General features: G+C 40.5%; 1 protein-coding gene across 1 annotated transcript in view; it reads right to left on the minus strand.

Moving 5' to 3' along the window:
* ntm (neurotrimin) overlaps nucleotides 1-23,199 on the minus strand; it is a 386,758-nt gene extending 363,559 nt beyond the window's left edge. The window contains exon 1 of the mRNA XM_068600360.1: nucleotides 23,019-23,199. Coding sequence (XP_068456461.1) covers nucleotides 23,019-23,079 — 61 coding nt within the window. The 5' untranslated portion in view covers nucleotides 23,080-23,199. The remainder of the gene's footprint in view (nucleotides 1-23,018) is intronic.
* Between the last annotated feature and the right edge of the window lie 1,329 nt (nucleotides 23,200-24,528).

A 24,528-nucleotide genomic window follows, 5' to 3' on the forward strand; every position in this document is an offset into this window, starting at 1 on the left:
ATTTTAGAAAAGTGTGCACACAACAGTAAACCGGTTCACCGTACCGCCGCAGTGTGGGAGTGAGTAGACCGAGTGGGGGAAAAGCAGGACACAAAGCATGCACCATGAGGATGCATTACACCATTTATGAGAAGACAGCGTGGCTCTCTAAAAAGGCTTTCAGCCGATAGGAGAGATAGGAGTGCAAACATATTGTGGGAGAACATCCGATACGCTGAAACCTTTAGCCAATCAGACTTTATACAGCAACAAGCACCGCAGCTATTACCATAAGAGCAAATAGGCATCTGTCAATCTCCAATATCGAGCTTGATGAACACACTAAAAGTAAGTGCCTCAGCCATTTTTCTCCCTGTGCTGTCCGGGACACTGAAGCAGAAAAAACATTATGGATGGCACAACCTGGTGTCCACCGTCCCAGAGGACATTACGGATGCACGGCCTGCCGAGCAGCCGCGGGCTAGCCTCAAGGAAAAGACTGTCTCAATCTGAGACGGTTCAAATCGTTTGTATTTCTGGAAGTTACTTTAAATATCCTTGTGAATAAATTATTGGATTGGCTTTATAGATTGCGTTTTCTTCCCCACTTTCAGAAAGAAACAGGGATTCCTCAAGAGTGCGACGGGGAGACAAACGAAAGCTTTTTGCTTTGTACGCCCCGAGTCCCTCGTACCCGTCACACTGGTCTGTAAATCCTTTATTATACATCTCTGAAATAATCCCAGAATGTTCTCCGACAGTCAAGAAAAGTCACAAAGAGTTTAAGCAGTCATACATGTGCGCCCACAATGCTTCTATTCAACTTTGTTATCGGGTCAGAAAATTGATAACTGGTATTTTCCACGGGTCTTGTACTCTGCGATGTTTGTAATTCCCAAAAGGAGTGGACCGTTACTGTGCTGTTCCACCACATGTCTGTTAGCCTTGTCTGCTATGAAGCCATCCAGACAGGGAGCAGGCGGATGCCGAGACCAAACTCCAGCAGTCAACCAGCTCCTGGGTTCGTGACAACATTGCTGGGAAAGAAAAAAAGACAAATAATACGCCCCTCAAGTTGACTACAACTACAGTCCATCACATTTAGTGAGAGCAGCAGCAGAGGGGAGATGGAGAGGGAACGACATGAAATACACGTCAGGAGGCATATATGTATGTTTCCATGATTAAGCCCTCAATGAATTTACAATCAAACTTGATAAATCCGTTGTCAAAGTAGATCTGATACTGTAAAAGGTCATAAAAATGTTAAAATAACTCCCACGTGCTACAATATGTTATCCTGGTGTGGACAATAGTGATAATAAAGCTGCCGTCTCTGTGCAAACACACACAGCTGAACATGAATTACCACAACACAGTGCAGTTGGGTGACCTTGAAATGATGATCTACATCCAGATGTAATGCATTCAAAGCCATACATGCTATGCTTCGCATACTGTAGAGCTTTTAGTAGCGCAGGGTCCTCCCCGGTTATCAACTTCTACGGTTGATAAAAGCATTGAGTTAGTGTCACTGCATCCGAGGGACCGTTAGCGAGCTAACAGTGGTGAAACATGTTGTGGTGAACTGCTTATTGAAATGATGCTTTGTTTGTATGCTCACTATGTTTTCAAATGAAATTAATATTTTATATATATAGAATTTTTGTTTGACAGACGAGGGCTTAGAGATTCTACCACAACAGCAGAGCAACAATCTAAAGCACATGAACCATGAGGCACGTTCATTTTTTACTTGAAATATTCAGACTCTATTCTTTTACTTTACTCTCATTCAAATATGACTTTAATCTCATAATATCAATATCTTTGTCCCCCAGATATTACAACCTTTCAGATAACATAGATATGTAAAATATCTTTTAATAGTGCAGAAAGTTCTAAACATGAGCAGAAAGCATAAAACACATTAAATCCAGAAGTTAATTGATTAATTCAAATAAATCAAGGTATCATTGATGCCAATAGGTGTCACATAAATAAAGCTGCCAGAAATAAATAATTTAATTCTGGTGACCTTGAAAGTTGATAAAGATTAAATCTAGTAAAGATATTTGTGAGGACAGAAAGAGAATTCCATCACTGGTATACTTTTTGAAGGTTTTTCATATATTGGTGCCCTTGAGAGAATTATCTCGTCAGTGGACTCTATTTATTTCATCGTTTACATGTTTTTTTCGTCCAGCACCTATTATTTAACGTCTAGATTAAATTCTTTTCTAAATTGATGCTTTTGCAGAAAAAACCACGACCAGAATGCAGCATTAATTGGTTAGTTATTATTGTATAACTAAATCTGGGGTAACTGGGCAGGTAGGACATTTACATATTTTTTAGGGGTCAATGTTTGCCCTCACCGACTGAAATCCAGGGGTATTTAAAAAGAAGGGCACTTTTTAAAATTTGGGAGAAAACATTTTACCTTTATTCAAAATAATAAATATGTATTTAGGCTTACAATATATGAGCAGTAGTCTACAGATGTATCTACAAGGTGTTTTCTTAGATTTTTTTACCAAAAAAAACAAACAGAAAACATGAATCAGGCGATTATATGAAATTGTATTCTTATTTCTTTGTGGTTATTTATTGTTTTTAAACAACTATAACAATTCTAACTTTTTTCTTTCTTTTTTTTAAATTATATTTATTGATTTTTTTTGTTACCTTCATCACATTGTACATATTTAGTACAGGAAATACAGATGGGACAAAGAAAAAACAAAGAACAAAAACAAAACGCAATAAAAGGTATACATAGATTCATTTAATTACATTTTCAAACTAAAAGCTCAGCAAAGCTGAGAAGAAAATGTTTTTTCAGAAAATTAAAAAGTCCATATTAAATTGTGTACAATCTATAGTGTAGACAAATAATAGTTACGTACATATACATAACGAGTGGCTTATTTGTCAAATAGCAGCAGTTTATCATCGTGATCTGTGTCACTATCAGCTATTGGAGAAGTTGGTAACTTCCATGCTTCTGTAAAAACAACAGCTGTAGCAAAAAATTGTGTCTTTTTTTCCTCACCATCTTCCTTGAACCTATGCCAATCTAGTTTCCTTTTTTCAGTGGTGGCAGGGTGTGTGGATTTAATCTTTCAACCTGAGATGGTGACGGCGTGTGTGATCCTCATTTCTCCTCACTCGCAGTCACAGGTCTGATCAAGGAGCGCTCCATTCTATTTTCTTCACGCACACGCGACATTAGTAAAGGCGGAAATCAAAAACATTCTATGGCAACTGGACCGGTTCATACAAGCTACGATGTTTTTGACAAGTTCATTAAATTATCATAATTATTAGAAGAAATTACGGGGGCAGTTTTGCCCTTTGCCCTTGTGTATTTCCAACACTGCAACTGGGTGACTATGGCACCTGTGCAACAGTAAGATAAGAACAATAAACTACTACCATGTTTGAACGATTGGTAGAAGCTGAGCCAACACATCAACATTCAAAAGGAGCCTCCTCTCCACGGTTGCACTGTGCTGGTGTAAAGTCTCACCTTAATATAGAAACTTAGATCATGACATAATCTAAAAAAGGACACTATGTTGCAGATAACATTAGAATATGGAACTCATTGTCACATGAAAAACTAAATCATTCAGATTGAACTGTATCTCATTTCCAGAATAACCTTTTATTATTAAAACATATTTGCTTACCACTTTAACAAGCTACAAACAAAAAATACAGAAATGTGTCAAACCAGCTGCTTGATCTTCTTCAGCTGTTCTGAGAGACCTTCTCTCTTCGGAGGCAGCTGGCGCTGTAAACAATGTGCAGCGCTCAATATGAAGCTTCATTTGTGAATATTAACCTTGGCTAACCACAGCGGACAATTAGCGTATTATCGCGTTGAGCAACTATGAGCGTTTTATCCATTATGCTAATTGTTGCAGCCATGAATGCTTCCGAAGACATTAGAAGAAGCACAGAAAGTTTCCCCAAGTCTTCCCAACCCTCCCGAGGGCTCAGAGCTGACTGACAACTCACTGACACACAGTCAAACACAGAGCCTTGTGGTGTCAGCGTCGCTGATGAGCAGATTGAAACCACACAGAAAGAGACTCAGCCACTAGGACAGGGAGGATGACGCTGAATACTTCATCGCTGGATAAACAGCCGCTTGATAGACGTTGACATAACCATAATTGTAAGAAAAGCAGCAACAGTGACAACAAAAATAGGACTAATTTCAATACAAAAACAACACAACCATAATTTTAATGACTTCCCTTTAAAGGTCAAGTGATGTCGTAATCACATCATGTCAACAGCAAAGTACTCCAATGACTTAATGATATATTTCTGGAACACACTCACACTAAATGGCCTCAGCCTCTAACAGCAGTGTGTTTTAAAGACTTTGTAGAACTAATAAATACAATAATTAATGTCTCCAATGATTAGTTATGTATTTATCCGTGTTGAGAGGAGTAGTTGCTGTAGCTGTTAGTTGAAGCCTATGGATGATGCATTGCCTGGAGAACAGTGCTGATGTCAGAGGCCACTCAAAAAGGAATAATGTAACATCCGCGTCATGCGAGCTGCAGATCTGTGCTGTTTTGCAGCAACCCAAGTAATGAGTAAAATATATTATATATATATATATATATATATATATATATATATATATATATATATATATTTATATATATATATATATATATATATATATATATATATATATATGTTGAGATTTGTTTTTGTGTCCAAACCAGGAGTCAACCTCTGGTTCTGAAACATAAGGCTTTGTTTCAATCTTCTCTTTTCACCCTTGGTGAGAAAGCAAAGATGGGTGTTTGCCAATAGCCTTTCCCTTAAAGTCATGTATTTAGTGTAAACGCTGGACATTTGGTAGTTCCAGCTTCTGATGTGTAATGTCTTGCTTGTTTTGTTCTGGCCAGTTGTTTTGACAGAACAAGTCCTTTGTATACATCACCATGGACTCTAGTACATTTCACTTTCTCACATTTAACTGACTGAACATTGAATCACAAAAATAATCAAGAGACTAATTGACAATTTAAACAAGTCAGCTTTTCAGCTAAGACAACCAAGCTCTTCAGACTAGAACGTTGTATGTCAAAGCTAAATGGGAGATTTCTGTCCTAACAAGGCGTAGAAAGAAAACCCCTGAAGGTCAGAAGCAAAATCTTTCTCTCGTGTTATCGCCGACGGCAGTATTTCACCTCCAGACAAATCCTCATCAAACGTGACGCCATTAGCAGGACACACACTCAAGTCTCCCAGCATTCATCTGTCAGCATTCATGCTGTTGCAAAACCCTCCTGCTCTCATTGTGAGCGGTACAGCCTAATTAAGTTGTTAAGAAATGGGAAAGAGATTGGAGGTTTGGGAAAAGAGACTTTAGATTGTGTGGGGTATGTGCACGTACAGCGTGTAATTAATACACCACGAGACAAAGAGAATGAAGAGATGGCATGCTCCTAGCAAGAGTCTCGTATTTGTCTTCTAAAGCCTCTCGACAGATGGCTTCAGGTGAGTCAGAGGAGAAGGTGGAGCCGTTGGAGGCCAATATTTGAGGCCGGGTTTTAGATTGCATCTGTTAAGTGGCCAAATAAGCAAAGTCACCCATTTAGAGGAGACGACAGCTCTCAGCTCTCTGTCTAAGTGTGTGTCTTGAGGAAGCGTGTCCTTCTTGTGTCTTTGAGAGGAAGTGTTGGTGATGTGCTTTGTTCAGAATATCTTTGTGTGAGGGAAAAGACCCTAAATCCTTGAGAGCAGACGTCACAGGAAACATATGAGATATGAAAAGCATGTTATGAGGAAAACAAACCGGAGAAATAGTCAAAGCTGTGCTGGTTGGCCGTCAGTAACAACACAAAGCAATCTGAAAAATAACCGCTTAAGTATTGTGTCCAAATAATGTGTCCAGTGCTAAATGTCATCATCCTATGAGTCAAATATACTCATAAGATGAAAAACACTGAAGTAATAAATATGCTTGGGCACTTGTCTTCATTTATTATCTTAGAATAAAAATCTGAAAATTAAGGCAAGTACACATTTGCAAATTTGATGAAAACTTAAAGTAGACTTGAATGATTTGATGAGATGATGGTTCATTCAAGTAGACTTGAATGATTTGATGAGATGATGGTTTAACACTCTATTGGTTGGTCATTTCGTATTCATATCATAAGATATGGACCCTTAGTTAAACCCCATCCACCTTATAGCTTCGTATTACGAGCTCTGACCAGGTCTGACAGATAGCTTCCTATCTTTATCTCTTTAACCTCTTTTCACTATTGAATCAGTTTGACATCCTGTATACATCATTCAAACACACATTGTAGACACATCGTCTGCTTCAGTCTGAAATTGCGTTTTGTTTATACCAAGAATTGGCAGCATTATTGCAGGGAGGGCAGTTAGTGATGGTGTGGGCTCCATGCGAGCGCTGACAGCTTGACGCAGTATAAGCAGGGTACGGGGCTTAGACAAGGGTCAATTATGCAATGCCTGTTATAAATTTTACACTATGCTTAGTCTCTCTGTCTTTTCTCTTGCTTCCTCTATGCGTCACCACAATGTTGTATCAATATGGCACAACCATAGGATATGTGGTGTTGAATGCACAATGCTTCTGTAATGCAAGCCAATGTGATTAAATGACCGTTGAGGAACACTTAGCTACAGCAGTTGATGGATTGTCAGTCCATCTTCATAAAAACATGTTGCACTTCTCCTCTCCGGTACACCAGGCTTTAATCATATTCAACATGACAGACTGAGAGTACAGTTATGTCCAACCTGTTGCAGAATATGTGGAACGAGCCTCAAAAGAATATACTGAAATGCTTCATATACAGATGATTTGACCATGTGAAATATGGTTATGCAAGGAAAAAAATAAAAGAGCAGTATATTAGCTTGCCTGCTTGTGATGTCGTTTGTCATGATAGCTACACAATAATGAGCCCAAAGATTAATTCTTACAAGCTTAGTAGTAACTCTTAATCCATCTTACAAAAGTACATGTTGTGACTTAATGTGTGATATCAACATCTAAGTCAGATATAATGATATGGAAATCAATAAACATCTTTAAACATATTGTTATTGATATTTAATTTGGGTATTTTGGCAAGAGAAACTTTGAAAGCTTGATTTAATGCTTGTTTTCACACTCATCGGCTTACATCTGAGTTCAACATGTTACAGACAACTGGTTGGTCAAATTTACCAATAACTTCGTCTATGCATATTCACATTTCTGTATTTTTCAATGAGGGAGAAGGCATTAGGCTTATGGCGATTGGTAATTGGATTGAATATTGAAAATAGGTACGATAATTGCCGATAGTATTTTCCTACTAAAAAAGAAATGCCACTAACTTAATATCAGAACGAAGATATAACAACAATTTGTAGAATCTAAGCAATACTATGCTTCTAGAGATATTTGTGGTGGAACAGAATGCTTCACCTGATGAGCCCAATTAATCAGCATGAGATTCATTTTTATTTCAAACAAAGCAGTTTGTTGTCTCTACTCTGTGGATCTGATACCACCATATGTCTCTCACCAAAGCAGACAAACAAACTCTTTTCAAACCGCCTAATTAAAGATGATATTATTTCACACCTCTGTCAGACACTGAGCCACATCTTCTCCCCTGGCATTTGGTTTTCCTATCGGCGATCCAGAGTAAGCATGATTGAATCATATGAAAATAGAAAGGATCGCACAATCCTAGAAGCCACGGACCGATTTGAATATGCGTAACGCCATAAGTGAACTGTTTGTGACTGAAACATATGAGAGACTAATTATTATTCCAAGCAGAGTATTTTTACATCTTTAAACATTTCTGGAGGGCATCTTTAAGTGAACTGTCGGTGAGCTACAAACACTCAAATCCCCCTGAAGGGCATTACACTCCAGCTCCTCAGCCAACAAGACTGTCGCAGAGGCTGCAGCAGCTGGTGTCGTATCAATGTAGATATCCAAAGGTTGCTCCAAAGATAGCCTACATTTGGGTGAGGGAAAAACTGGCATGGCCATATTCATAAGGGCCAATCAATCTCTCACCTTAGAATGTGACCGTCAATGTCCCCAGGAGGCTCCTCCCCTTTATAGACAAGTGTTACAGCGCTTTGAGTGGTCGGAAGACTAGAGAAGCTTGATACAAGTACAGTCCATTTGCCGTTTACTATGCAGAGTTTTGCATCTTCATCTGCTTATCTGGGGTCGGGTCACGGGGCAGCATTAGAGTCTATCGACCTTTTTTTAACCTCTAGGATAATCACAGCCTCAAACTAGAGACCCTCAGAGCATTTAGATAGTTTGGTTGCTTTGTTGTTGTTTTTTCTCCCAACAGCCAGCATCAAATAGGAACAGTTTCAAGAGTTCCAAAATGTCATCACACTATAATGTTATCTTATTAGACATCTATATGAAATTGGCATTAATATCATATGAATTCTTGTTTGTGTCTTTTGTTTGTACCACATTTAAATAAATGTACTCCAAGAATAGACTTAGATATTTTTTTTTCCGAGAAAGAACGAACAACCCAAAATATAATCGCACCCCCTACGGCTGTCGGCATGAATAATATACATTTTATTTTTTGACAGGTTATTTTTTGGTTGTAATAATGAGTAGTTTGCAAACAGTACCACTCAACTATGTAGTGAGTGTTTTGGCCTTGGTTCAGAGCAGAATCACAAAGTAGTCACTGACTTCATGACTATTTGTAGGATTCCTGCAGATTTGAAAAGTGGCAAATATGCTTTGGTTGAAGCAGGAATTGATCATTAAAGCTCATTTTCAGGAAAGCAATGTACCCTAGTTTCTGGCCCTCAAAGGATTTTCACATTATGAAAAGGAAAAACAAAGAGATTTTTCCATTTAGGATGAAGGCCTTTTGGCCTAAATGAGTAGTCAGTAATAACAAGGCAAAGAAAACGGCTTAGCAGGAATAACAGCAATGGGATTTTGATTAATGAGAAACATTCATTTTTGTATTGACCATTTAAAAGACTATTAAGATTGCCACTCAAGCGTTGAGCATTAATTATAATACAGGCCTACATAAGCTTCCATGAAATTTAATGAGCATCGTAAAGTCTGAAGCAATGCAAAAAGCTTTGCAGAGAATCACATGAAAATGAATTAAAGGAAGTCCTGAAACAACAGCCATGTACACACTGATGATATTCTATCATCTCATATTCTTCTATTTGTTCACACTCAATGCTCCCACTATATTAAAAAATAGTGTGGAAATACTGGAATAGAAAATCTGACTAAATATAGATATTGCGCTGGAGGGTGGAGGATTTCACTGGAGGGTGGAGCATTTGTTATTAATAATAATAACAAATACAACATATGTATGTTTACCAATCACACCTTCTTCAAAACAAGTGTGTGGGGGGCAGTTTAAAAAATGACTTTTGTAAAACCCCGTCAGTGCTTGAGGCTATTGTGTGAGAGCAGTTGCAGCACATTAACGCTGCTGTTGGTCATCAGCGATGATTCACAGCTCTGTGGCATCAGAATTCATCTTCGACAGCTGCTGCTGATGGGATTGCAATTAAAAAACTACTTTAGTGCAGACAGGGGAACACAGGGGGAGTCTGTGTATGCCATGTGCTTTGTTTCTGCAACTGAATCACTCAAGACTAAAACATCACTGTCATAACATCGATACTGTGGAAACTCCAAATTCAAAATCACGGTTAAATATTCATGAGTTTACATACACTGAACGAACCCTGAAGACTCGTGCACTTGTTACGGCTAACAGAAATACAAAGCTTCCCAGCTTCTGTCTTTCTTATCAGCGCTGGGAGCGCCTGTAGGTCCTTTCAGGGGTGCTTTAAGTTATATCAGCTGTATCGATCTGTTAACTTTGCATTCATCAATCACAAGGTGAGGGAACAATTCAGATAACATCAGCACGCTGTGGCCTCCCCCAGTGGGACATTTGGAAGTAATATCTCAATGTCCTGAAGCGTCCTGCCTCTGCTGGAAGGACCGAGTCACCTTTGTTTGCAGGTGGTTACCCATCTCCTCAGCGGACAGGAACAAACAAGAGCCAGATAACGAAGTGATGAGCTGCTCCTCGTTTAGGAGTTGGTCGAAGAACTTTGAAGCTTAACCATGAAGTTTTTCAAGAGGAGAAAAAAAAATGACAGCTATATTTCTAATGAAGATTCTTGCTCTCAGGAGGCTCCGCTGTTTCCTAATAACGCGCTCTCAGATTCCACCACAAAGGCCTTTGCCAAGGGGCTTCCAGCACAATCAATGATAGGACTAATTGAAATATTATCTCTTGTGCTTCACGCAAATGCCCAGGCAAGCCCCCAATAATTGCACACAGATTATTCAACAGACCACGTGCTCAATAACCACTAACTCTGCCATCTGCTCCAGAATTACAGCGTACTGCTGCAGTAGTTAAGTGGCCCCAGTGCAGAGCAACTCCTGAGGTGTGAGACGCCCCCTGCTATTAATGCATGAGAGCAGGACTGAGTCTCAAGTGGCCTCCTTATCACAGCATCCATGTCAGGGGATGGTGTATGATTGAAACTGCTCACTAAATGATGTACCTTTCCCTTCCCTTGGTTTCAAATCCGATTAAAAAAACACATGAAAGATTGAGGGAAGTATCGTAGGCCGATTGTATCAGGAGAGTGTAGCTGTTGCACAACCATTTCCCATTTTAGACTACAGGTAAGCTGTACAATGCAGATAATGGGATTCCCACATCATGTCAGGGTCACTCAGCAGGAAAACACGAGAAGGAAACAAAAGACTAATTAGATTAAGATAACGAGACAGAAAGCTGCTCCTGTTCATCTTTAGTGATACTGTCCACATTGTATAAAGGATGTTTCCTGCTAAATAAAGTGTAGATTCAACTAATGCCATTTTCCCCTGGTCACTCGGTCTGGCTGGCTCTTGATTTTCCAGATGTAATACACTATTGTGCTCCAAAAGACCCCCACAGAGCAAACATCATCTTTGGCTTCGGTCGAAAACACGAGTGCAGTTACAGTGTGACCAACCACACTGTGGCTTGATCTTCAACACGTGTCATCTGCTGAGTGATGTGTGGCGGTCCAGAAACAACCCTCAGTGCTCAGGCCTTCCTGACAAAACTACTAATTGTCCTTTAGCGTGATTCCACTGAGACTCCTTGCCTCGCCTCATGTGGCATTTCTCTTCACTGCGTTTTCTTCTCAGCCCTGCATGTGCCCACTCTCTCAACGTGTATAAGCAAGTAAATGGACTGTTATTTTCTAGTCTTCACACCACTCAAACTCTTAAATACTACATGTCATAATTCACCCCTTCACACCCTGATGGGAGGAGCTAAGGTTCCACCTGCCCATCAGGAGTAGCTGACATTCATACACCGTGGGCACAGGTACGGGAGACATTTGGGGTTAAGTGTCTTGCCCAAGGACACATCGACATGGACTAGCGGAGTCGGGGATCAAACCGCCGATCCTCTGATTCAAGGTTGACCCCGATTGAAGGACGACCCTCCTGTTTGAATTTGCTGCAGTAACTTTCTTTGTACTGTAGCTCCATTCCTTTAGATGACTATCTTGACACATGGCTTCTAAAAGGTGGAAGTCTAAATGCTCAGGACACCGCACGGATCCCCCGACCACATTTGTAAATTGGCCATGCGCCATTTTGCAACCGTCATTGGTGCAGTGCTTCTGATAACACAGCAAGTGAACGGAGAGGAGTGTCAACATCTCTGCCAGCATTTACTAAGCAGTCAGCTTTAAGAGCCGTTTTCATAGTTCGATAAATAAGTACAGAAACGTTAAACTACTGCTTCTATTATGTTTTATTGATGGATAAACAAGCCCCTGGATGATTCTAAGAACAAATGGCGTCTCGTTTCACTGGCTGAACGGTGCGGTGCAGGAAAGTTTGAAGTGACTCCATGCATTCGTTACAGAAATATTATTCAAAGTATAAAGTGAGGCTGAATCCCCATGGGTTGCTGCATTGTATCTCGCTCCAGGCAAGCGTTTTCTTACTGAATGAAATGAGAGAAGAGGAAGACTTTCATTTGTCAGGTCACTTTACTGATGCATGTGTTTCTAAGATGCATCTCATCTTGTGTCATAAATGACCACAAGGGCCTCTTAGACAACATAAATAGCTAGAACTGATTTCATGAGCCCCTGACAGAATTTGTAAGCTGTACTCGAATAAATAACATTTGGCTTTGATACTATAAATGCTTCACATGTGCCGTAATCTGGAAAACATACAGTATATGGAATAACAAATGTGACGATAATTTGGTTTCTTTTATCCCTTTTTCGAGGTCACGTTGCTGTCTCCTCCTGCTTGATACTTTATCATTATGATTACATTTCCCGTTAAGCTTCACCAAAAATATAAATAATTTGAAATAACAGATGATATGTTAGATTATGCAAATAAGATGCAGAAAATAGCAATAACATCCGTAACTTGCGGCTGCAGATACTGTAACTGCTTCATAAATAATGTTCCTGACAAACAAGAATAGCTTGTGAAACGCCTTGTAACTTGGAATATTTGTCTCTCTGCTCTTTCCTCTTTACTTTTGCTCCTGTACATTCTTTAGAAATGTTGTTCCTTTGAGTCAAAAGTCAAAAAGCATCGGAAGATTTTGAAACTCTGAGTGCTTCATGGAACTCTGCAAACAGCCTTTGGCATTCCCTCACCCCAAAGAACATACATATTATAAATATATATAAGTAAAGTATATGTGTGGTGAAGCCTAAAGTTACTGCTGATTACTACTGAAATACAAAAATTGTTATTCGGGACGGCCCTAATATGAATATATTCCTCCAGCAGCACTTCCACAGAATAAAACAGTGTAGAGTTCAAGCCGTGAGTTTCTTGAGAGGCAGCATTCCTCAGACATGACAACCTGTTGAATGGACTCAGTCTGAAGTCACCATCCCCGTTGCTTATTAATCAGTCTTCCCTGGCAAGGTCCCCGGTGGCCACCCGGTCACATGACCTCTTCACTGGAACGTGTCAAGGAGGGAAAGCTTCCCAGTAACCTTGCCTTTATGTTTGTGTATTGCTACTGTGTGATGACGGTGCATTATCTGATAGCCGGGAAATAAAAGTGAGGCCTGTGCAAACTTAAGGTCTTCATTCAGCACATTTCCATCACCTACAGTATTACAAATATAGAAAACAGATTATTCTGCCCAGGCAAATTGTACCCAGTACCTGCATTTCAGAAGGTGTGTGTGTCTGGTTCTCTCCACCCGTGGCCTTCTGTCATGTTTAATAAGAGTATGCAGTAATCTAATTGTATTCAAGAATTTTTTGTTGTTTTTCTTCCTTGCCACTACCAGTGCAGCCTCAGTATTGAAAGCCTTCACTGAAGTTCCAGTGCTGCAAATGGATTATTGACGCCGACTGAGTGTTACTAAATCGATCAGGCTTCCATTAAACTCCACTGGAAAATTTCAATGACCGCAAAATATTCATTTGTGATCCGAACCTGAGAAAATACCAAACACAAGCACAGAAATGTAAAAAAATAAATAAAAATCGGCAACACTCAGTACAGGAATAGAATGCGACATGGAGATTGCTTCCCACTCGAGGAACGAAAGAGACAACTGGATAACAATTACCTCCAATTTACAATCTGCCTTTTCAGAAAACAAACAGTCTGTCTGCTTGTTCTCATAGAACAGACAACGTTGCAATTTCACATATGCAGAGCCACAATTTTCAATTACAGACACTCATCATCTGATAATGTGTCTAATTTCCTTCATATTATATTGTGAAGAGAAGCAGTTAAATGGGGAAAAAAAATATCACATTCAAAACAACCTCTTGACTCCAGCAGTGAAACAACAGCCAGTAAAAATAGCTCTCGACGATCAATTTGTCATTACTAGGTCCAGTTGGTTGCTTGGCCCTGTATCGGTATTGTTTCACCACTTATGTTCAACTACGTCGGTGAAGCAGCTGACTCAATTGACCAGAATGCTTTGCGGCGATGAGATTGTATTTTGGGTACAGGGAACATCATAAAAACTGTACATCCTAAATCTTACCTGCACACCAGGGCCTTATTCTTTGTACCTGGCTTACTAAATTAGCTGGATAATTTACAGGATAAGATTACGCAGGTCAGGCTTTTCGGTTTGGAGCAAGTTTGGATCGAAATCCCTTAACCTGCTCCAGGGCAGGTTAAGTGAAATTCACTGGATAAGATGGCTACTCCCACCGGGCAAAAAAAGGCAGCTCCCTTCCTCATTGATAAAAGAGCGATATTAGTTATATTAGTTTTATAGGAAGAGAGTTCTTCCAGGTTGCCAAGGTCCGTTCTCACATCAGGATGACTTCCTGTATGAGCACAATCGATTCTGCCGACAAGAAATGATTCCTTCTCAGCAGTACATTGAACACCACATCACATCACATACTGTTTGCATAGACTATCGGCCGCTGCATGCCGTGCTGTTCGTAATGTTTATTTAGCGCTTAGGACACTTATGGATGTTTTGAAAGCACTCATAATTATATGACAGGGTTATTAGTAGACCATACATATCAATATTGTAGAACACGATTAAGGTGGACTTGTGATAAGAATAGACAGAATCACACACAATTTATTTCCACTGCTTGATTGAATTTCAGATTATGAATAATAAATACATACTGGTCCGCCCATACACATATTTAAACTAATAGTTATATGGTAATTTACACATACATGTATATACACATGTATAATACACGACACATATGTGCATAAAGTATATGTATCCTCATAAGTATACATTAATTTGTATGCTAGTGCCAGCACATTTAAATAAATATAAATCTGATTGATTGGGGTGATGACACACTTTAAATAAGCTCATACATTCTCCCAACAATGACACACTTAACGCAGCGGGAATGGTGTTAAACTGCGTTCACAGCAAAAGCGCTGCAAAAACGTTGCGATTAGTTTTTAGTGTGAACGCAGCATGAAACTTTGCCATGATTGAGGTCTGACTTCTTCTTATGCGTTCATGATCATCTCCTGCACGTGAGCGGGGAAAAAAGTGGCTTGTCCTTTAAGTTTATTTGCCATTGTACTGTTAGAAGATCATTGATTCAGTGATAGACTTTTTGTCCTTTTGAAGCAGAATAATCCAGATGACTAACGTCTGGTTCGAACTAACGAGACCGTTGATGTATTAGCCTTCAAGGAACCGAGTTCACCTAATGTCAATCATTTCTGTAATTTAAGCTGGATAATAGGACATTTGATCAACTTTGTTGAACCACGTACAAAGAATGGAGCCCAGGGCTCCATCCATCCATCCATCCATCCATTTTCCACCGCTTATCCGGGGTCGGGTCGCAGTGGCAGCACACCCAGCAGACCGACCCAGGCTTTCCTCTCACCCGCAACATTTTCCAGCTCGTTCTGGGGGACCCCGAGACGTTCCCAGGCCAGCCGGGAGATATAATCCCTCCAGCGTGTCCTGGGTCTTCCCCGGGGCCTCTTCCCAGTTGGACGTGCCTGGAAAACCTCTAATGGGAGGCGTCCAGGAGGCATCCGGATTAGATGCCCGAACCACCTCAGCTGACTCCTTTCGATACGAAAGGAGCCCAGGGCTCTCAATCTTTATTCTTCACTTTGTTGGTAAGAAAAAATAAAGTATGTGGATTGTAGTTATCTAACTAAATTTAAAATTCACACAGTATGAGCAATATGCTGGACCTTGTACTTTCTTTTCCCATTTGTTAAAATGCTGTTGTGTTCCAAATTTCCACCAGAGACCAGCATCAGTTCACTTCTACAGTCTGGACCTTGAATCAGTCTGTCACTGTCCTCAGAACACTTCAACTGGGGTCCAGGCTGGAACATCCACTGATAGACAGTTTAAGTATTTGGAAGTGGTACTTTTCATAGTCAGTGTACGAGATGGGATTTGGAGAGACAGACAAAGCAATGCACTGCTGTGAACGCTGCCCACTGCCTAACCTCACCTCACACAAGCCCATTTCAACATTTACTTCCAAATTGTCCTTATTTTCGTCACAATAATAATAATAATAAAAATAAAATATTTTTACCGAATAAATACAAAAACGATGCACATCTGAATTCCACACAGATTTGTCTCTTCAGTTGTGCAAACGACAACAACCACCATCTGAAACGGGATGCTCAGTTCATGCTATAGCCTATAAAGTTATTTATAGACCACAAAGAGATTTGCACGGCTTTGTTTTAAGGAAAATAGCTGGCAGAAAATGTGTCACAGTAGGTCATTTAGCCGGCCTGCGCTTGTGCGTACTGCCAAGAACCTTGTGTTTAGTTTCGAAAGGTATGAAACTATCTAAATCATGCTTATGCAATCCGTATATTAATTAAAAACTGCCTGATACAGTATTCATCACAAAACATATCGGCTGTGGTGGATTCTGGGAGCTAAATCATCTTTAACTGTCAGCTGAGGTGCTGTCCATGGTGCTGAAAGGTGAGCTCTAGAAGTGCTCAATACTCAAATCATTTCCCCCCACCCTGGTGACAATGCCTCTGGTGTGTGTATAAGTGTGTGGGTGTGCATGATTTTGCGTCACACCTAAATGTCTAGTTTAGGGGTTAGAAGATGTGTTCTCCCTGCCTAAGCTGGTTTTAGGATCTTAATTATTGTACTTTGTTCTGTAGACATTAGGTAGTCGGTGTCCCCGGTGTCACACGGTGTTTGATTACATTGCCCTCCATCCCCAACGTTGTATTGCATTTTCTTGTTTTCTTTTTTTAATAGAAAAAGAAATTAGTCAGGTTACATGTTTATTTATTTTTTCAGTGAACAGAAATATAGTTTTCAAAGAAACTACATGTTTTTATTAATCGATTGCACCCATCAAAGCTTTAGCTTGGCCAATAGAGAAACCAGGAAGTGAAACTGGGGTTCCCTGATCAATCATTAAAGATACAAACAATTCCCATCATAATTTAAACAAATTATTAATTTGTATGATTTAATAAGATACATGAATAGATTACATTTCACCTAAAATAAACAAAAACAAGTAGGAGCAAGAAAACTGCAGTCGGCTTCAGATTTGTACACGTCGCACATCTGTGAGGCAGACAAACACACACAAAAGATCTGAGGGGTCACCTGTGAATTAACAGTGTCTGTTTACAACTTTAATGTAAAGAGATTCTGCGTTTGTTATCATGCATACACACATGAAAACATATTGTAAGTGACAAACCCATGATATCCATCCTGTAGCTCCGGGGGGGAGATGGTATTCTAAGAAGTGAAGTCAATCACTATCTGGAGTAAAGGTCAATGAGGCCGGTTCAGGGAAAGTGCATCGGAAAAGATGCATTCCACTGCTTCATGTTCAAGTATCAGGCATCGTAGCGTGGGAGTGGGAGTGTCTGAACCTGAACTCCTGCATTCCAACTGAGAAGCTGGCTTCAGCAGCACCTCATGTCCAATTTGCATGACATCCATTTATCTGGTTTGAGATCACGCCACTGTACACAGGTGGCGATGTCTACCTGCCATTGTGGGCCATCTGCCTGCTATGCCTGTTCATTCTGCCGTGGGGCTTTGTGAGGACTGTGCATGCGGAGACGGACAAAGACCTGTTTTAGAGCAACAGCTCTGCCTCTTTTTGCCTTGAGATCCCTACTGAGTTGCTGCAGCCTTGCGATAAGAGGAAAACACACTCAAGCCATCAACAATGATCTCAATGTCTTTAACAAAAGACTGCACACAGCCAGCACACCACGGCTCCGTACCACCACCCCTATCCATCTCTGCTCTCCTAGCTGGTCGTCCAATAACAGCTGTTGCTCCAAATTTCGATGTAACCGGCTATAATTCTCGTCTTTGGCTGACATAGGCTGATGGAGGAGGGACGACGACACAATGCACAGGCCTGCCGGGGTCTCGGCCAAAAGACAAAATAAAACACCAGAGTTTGTGCTGCATCCTGGCAACAGCAGAGCGGTCTTCTCCCAGCCACATATGGAGACAGAGGGAGGGAGGAAGCCCGCTTAGACAATGAGACTGCCTCATTACCAGTGTTTATCTTAAGCCGGATTAATACTCCAGAAAGAAACACTCTTATTTCCTCTGTTAGGAAAAAAACATGTGCTGCTTCCTTTTGGGCAGTTTGATATCAGGATGTTTTCTAGTGTTTGGGAGGTTTGCCTTTTCTTTTCTTCTTGCAACTTATTTTCCTTGTTGAGAAAAAAAAAAACATGACGCACACTGATGTCACTGTTTGATTGCTTTCCATCTCACATGTCTGTTCACTCTTTGCACAGACGATGATCAACTGTCAGGGTTCAGATCCCCTCCTGGTTTCAGAAAGCCCTCTGAAAGCTACTTGCATATTCAATACACTGGCAGGAAGAAAAAGGAAGAGCAGCTGCGGCAAAGCAGGAGATGCTCTCTGTTTGAGCTGCATGAACTCGACTGCCTCACCTCACAGATAACGTGGAAAAATATCTGCACAGCTCATTGCAGTTACACGGTCTTCTTTGTTTATACAACTGCCAAACATATGATATTATAGAAAATTATGTTCAGGGCGAGACCATGGCATAATCTCACTTATTTTTTCCATTGCACACGCCAAAAAAGTGTGACACTGTGCTGTACTCTGCATGATGCCGACTGTGTCCTGGAAATTATTGCTATATAAAAAAAAAAAACTAAGCCGCAAAACACATCAACAGGAAAGTGAACAGATCTTCATTTTGGACAAAGCCTTCCACCCTCCAGTGAGCTGACACAGCCCCACAGCAATTTTAGCCTGCGGCTCATCCCCTTGAGGTGCTCCGAGAAGTGATTCCAGCACTTATTGGTGTCGACTGCCATCAGATGCATGGTGCTTCCTGCCACAGTGCTCCGACCTCAGCCATTCTAGAGCCTCTCACTTTCTCCATCAAGCGCTCACGATGGTTTTCCTCTACTTCTGTGATCTCCTGCTCTCTGCATTCACCCCACCTGACTACTCCTGACCTGCAGGCTCCTCTGCATATCTGTACATGAGCCAAGATATCAATATTTCTCTCATGAACTGTGAAGAAGTGCACATTTGAGATTATTGGATCAGACCACGAGAGGAGCTACTATCTATTTCTAAAATTGACCCTCAGTCCTGTGTGTTAAAACAATGAAGACAGCATACTTGGCAGCGATACCCATATTGATTAAAAGGGGTTTAAACTGGATAAAGGAAAAATAATACTGGCTTTCGAAAATGATCCGGGTTTGGTTCTGATAGCTCGTCCATTCTGGATCAGATTCCTGTTTGGAAACAGAGTTCTGTTGCTACCTAATCTATCAACAAACCTGTGTCTCTTCTGCCTTTTGATTAGCAAAGAGCATTAATAATATAAAATACAACATATAATGAAATATGAAATATAATTTTCTGCTGACCGTCGTTTAGGCAAAAGAAAATGTATGACCATCAATAAATGAGCTATTAAAGCCAAAACAACACATTTATCGTTTATAGTTAATGAACTCTTTGCATTCGGGTGTCTGCACTTTGCAAGAGAGATTATTTGTTTGCAAAAGAAACAGTCTGGATAAATTAAGCCACCACTGGACCCCCAAATGTTTCTGCCTTCATAACAATTGGTGTTTATAGGTCTGATTCAAACCTTTGAAAATGTGGAAGCGGTTCCAAGAGTTATTGTCAGCACTCGGATCTTTTGGTTCTGCAGAGCCTTGAAGCATAGTTAGCAACAAAGTTAGCAACATGGCGACTGCGAGCCTGCCAACAAACAACGATAAGAATCCCAAATTCAACTACAAACCCTGGTAGGGCTGCGCAAAAATATTTAGATAGCTTACTGTTGCAATTATTTCTATAACAATAGTGTATTGATATGTCAGTGACTGCTAGTAGCGGTCGTACACTGTAGAGTGGCACTATGCGATGCCGAATCCTTCCTGCAGACACATGATGGATGTAGCAGTGAAGAACACAGGATCTCATTCAGTATGTTCTCTGCTGTGTGACTGTATGCAATACAAATACCTTTTGGAGTATTTTTGTCCGCTCATCAATATGTGATGCACGTATTAGACTATCCAGGCGGTATTCAGAAATTTGTATTTTCAGCTCTAATTTTCAATTTTTCAAAAATGTATATGTATTGCGATATGTAGTGTATTGTATCATATTGTAATAGATTGCAATACATCAAATCACAACACATGTGTTCCGATACGTATCGTATTGGAAGGTGCTTGCCGATACACAGCCCTAGATCCTACTGCTACAAAAAAGACAGAGTAAAACCCTCTGTAGTGAGTACTGATCAGTAGGCAGGTTTGGTTATTGGTTTAGCTTAGTGGAAAGAATGTGTTTATCACTCTCCGTCTTCCCCTTCGGGGGCCTCATCAGACAACAGGCCATTTATTCAGGTAGAGTTTCTGCAGTTTACTCCGGTTGTTCCACTGTCCATCATTTCCCTAGCCAGGGATAGCGACAGTAAGTATTTTTGTTGAGTTGCCTTTTAGCGAGATGCTCTCTGGTAATGTGGTGTTTGTGTAGGGCTATTATTGTGGAGGGTAAGAAGGAAAGGAGTGTGCGCTCACAATGGCAATGTGGGAGGGAATAAAGAGTTTTCTGGTTTGGTTCAGACTACGCAGCATGTTATTATGTTATTACTTTCATAATATAGATCCTTTGTGCTGTAAAAAGGAGCCTTTGTTTTCCCGGTTAATCATACCCAATGAAGGACAGAATATCACAGAGAAAGTGAAGCTTGTAGGGAACCAATCTAAATGCTGATAGTGTCATTATGCTCTTGACATTCTGAAACCAACAATATCATTCATAATGATAAGGTAAAGCTAAAACCTGTCTCCTGCCAAGCCTTACAGACTAGGCCTGGTTGGGTTTAGTAAGAGGTTTGAAAGGTTTGAGTTGAGCAGATTCAATGCTGAACTCAGATACAATGCTAGATCCAACACAACCCTAATCATGAAATATTGCCTTTTATTGTGTCTATTTACCCGGCTCACCTGTAAATCTGCCTGCCTTTATTCATTCATTATCCTCCATATTTTATTTTGCTCTGTTTATTATCTTATCAAAAATGCTGGATATTTTCTGGGGCCTCATCTGTCCCCTGTCTGTTGCTGCAATGACCCAATTTCTCCATGGGAACATTTAAGTTTCATCCAATCTAACACATCTCTGAATCTGCAGGAGATCTGATGATATGCAAATGACTTCAGCACATTTTCTGTGCAGTCTGGAGAATGTATAGGACTTGAAATGCAATTTTTTTGCAGGTGCGGCAATGTGACCCAAAACAAAACGCCATCCCCCGGGCTTCCTGTTTCAGCGGGAATGTGTATTTTTAAAAAGGATGTCTGCAGAGGATCTCTCTCACTTGACACCGTTTCTTGTCTGCAAAATAATTTTTAAAAAAGCATTAGTCGTTTGCTACATATAATTATATATATATATATATATATATATATATATATATATATATATATATATATATATATATATATATATATATATATATATATTGTATTGTATACTACAATATATGTATTGTAGTATAACAGTGACAGTGTGCGCTCATTAAGGGGGACAACAACAAGTTACCTCTAGTCCACCAAACCACACACCACTTGATTATTCCATCTCGTTCTTATCTAAAAAACATAATTAGGCTAAAAAAGTGAGTCTGCGCCCCAGTTGTTTCAGAGAAACTGTGTGCCACATACCATCAGAGTGGCAGCACAGCCGCTGATTCAGAGCAGCTGAGGTGATATTAGATGAGAGAAATGAAACACGTTCACACTGGTCAAAAGCACACAAAAATATAAAGGATTTAAAGCTGTGCTCGTTTCTCTACTTCAGAAATTACTATTTGTAAATCATCATTCGATCCATTTATGCAAAGTAAGGAAAAGACAAAAAGAAAACGTGGCTTAGTTTTCTGTACGGTTTGACTTGTCACCGGTGTGGAGGGTCTGATGTCCAACTCTGAGAGCGGAGGGGCTGCTGGGCAAATAAAAATGTAGCTTTGGAAGACTGATGAGGAAAAACGCCCCGACTTCAGCCATTCATCAATTTAAAAAAATCCCCCCCTTATATTGACAATCATCCGAGGACAATGAGGATTAACAGTAGTTATCTTTCCTTGACTGGAGACTGGAGAAGAGCCTGGGTACAGCAGACAGGTGCGCAGGACGCACACATGGTGAGTATAAAAGGTTCAGCTTTTCCACGAGTGGCCTGTAACAAGCCCTATGCCGCCACATAGGTGTAGACAAGCTCTATCCCGCCACACAGGTGTAGACAAGCTCCATCCCGCCACACAGGTGTAGACAAGGTCAGGGACACAGAGCCGCTGCGCTGCGCCCGGCCAGCAGCAAAGCCTCTCGCCTGCTCGGAGGAGGCAGGCTTAACTCGGATGACCTGACCGTGCAGTCATGTGGATTAAGAATTAATACTTCATCAACTTTGCAGCAAAGACCCGTTTGTGAGCTTTAGTCCGCGTCCAGAGGATCCAGGCAACAGGAGCCCCGAACAACAAGGACGAGATGCTCCGTTACAGGGCGAGTTTTCCCTAAAGAGCCGCGCGGCAACATCAACGCTTGTCCGCTATTCCGTTATTCCTCGTCCAAAGCACACGCGGACAAGACAACGTGATAGAGTGGAGGATGACCACGTCGGGGTTAAAGTTCCAGAGAGTAAAAATACACCGAGAACAACTACTTGGATACTTGGAGAGTCGGCCATGGCTCCAGGCGGATGAGGCGCGACTTCACTAATCACTTCGTTTAAGCTGCGGCTTACATGACAAGCATCTCGGAGTCAAAGGTAGGCGCGCGGACTGACCGCGACCCGCGTGGCGGACCTTAGAGGCTGAACTGACAGCCGGTCTCGCTCTCACAGAGTCGGACAAGGCGAGGAACAAGTGCGAAGGGGGACAGAGTCCATCACTTACCTTGCTCCATCAGCAGGACGGTCATCCCGACCAGCATAGCCCAGTACAGAGGGTTCTTCATGGTCACCGAGCTGCCGTCTGTCCGCTGTGTGCTGCCGTCTGGGAGATATAGCCTATGAGTCTCTGCAAATTCCGAAAAGTGCTTTTCTTCAAGTCCCCGGTCCTCCTGTGTGACTGTGAAGCGTCCACCAACGCAGCGCTCAACAAAGTCCCTCCTTCAGCTGAGAGGTTATTGGCAGCGATGCTGGAGGGAAGCTGGCGGAAATCACACCACCGCGTCCGGTTCGGTGCTTTTCAAGTTACGGTCACTTACTAGTGTTCATATGATCCTGAAGTGCGCGAGCTGCTGAAGCACTTTTAATTTGAAGAAAAAGACGATTTATTTCCGGTCCTTTCATGCTAATATGTTGCGAGCTTAAAATGTCTATTAACGCCGACTCCTGCCGCCCGCAGTCAGAAAACCAGCGTGTTTACTTGTTATCGGGTGGTATTTATCTTATTACAGATAGAAGAGCACGAGCCCAAGGGACCGCCCATTTCCGCCTCTGTGATGGAAACAAATAATTTAGGCTGACGAGAAAGTATTTTTAAATAATTAAGATAATAAGGTAGTATTTCTAAAATATTTGAGTATCGCAAAATATAACTAAGTATCTTATGATAATAACCTATTATCTTAAAATAAAACCAAACTAAACCAAATGAGTTGGATAAATCATTAAAGCATAAACCAAAAAATGAATTTGCACAACAAACGTGAGCATTAAAGATCTGCAAAATCAAGGATAAACTCAAGTTTGTACTGCATATATGTTGTACTGTATGTCTGTATGTATGTATGTATATATATATATATATATATATATATATATATATATATATATATATATATATATATATATATATATATATATATATATATATATATATATATATATATATATTAATTAAGTGTTGGGATGTTAAAAAAAAAAAAAAAAACACATTGCAATCAAAACAAAAATGGCTTTATTACAATTTTACAACATGTGCACAGGACTTTGTTAAGGACAGACTTGATCATAGAGTCTCACAGACTTGATCACGGCCTTGAGCTTATGTGACTCTCCTCCGCCCAGTGGAGGCAACATTAAGCTGCGTTCACAACAGGAAGTGTTGCGCTTTAAATGTGAACACACCATTAAACTTTGCCATGTTATGACCTAAATTCATCATATTCTATATAATAATGTTCTTCTGCTCCTCCGCTGAGAAATAAAAGGCTCTTTCCTTAACTTTGGTTGCCATCGTAGGCGTTTAAAGATCAGGAAATCTGTGATCTACGGTCCTCCCTTTTGAAGGTGAACAGGCACACACAATTATCCAGATGACTGACGTCTGGTTAGAATGAACGAGACCGTTTGAGGGCGGTTCCACCTTTGAGGAACCGACATAGCCTGACGTCAATCATCTTGGTAGGTTAAGTTGGATCATAGAACATTCCACTTTGTTGAACCAGGTACAAAGAATA

This window comes from Clinocottus analis, unplaced genomic scaffold (genome assembly GCF_023055335.1).
Source record: "Clinocottus analis isolate CAN_PGR_092001 unplaced genomic scaffold, fCliAna1.0.p SCAF_5, whole genome shotgun sequence".
Taxonomy (NCBI): Eukaryota; Metazoa; Chordata; class Actinopteri; order Perciformes; family Cottidae; genus Clinocottus; species Clinocottus analis.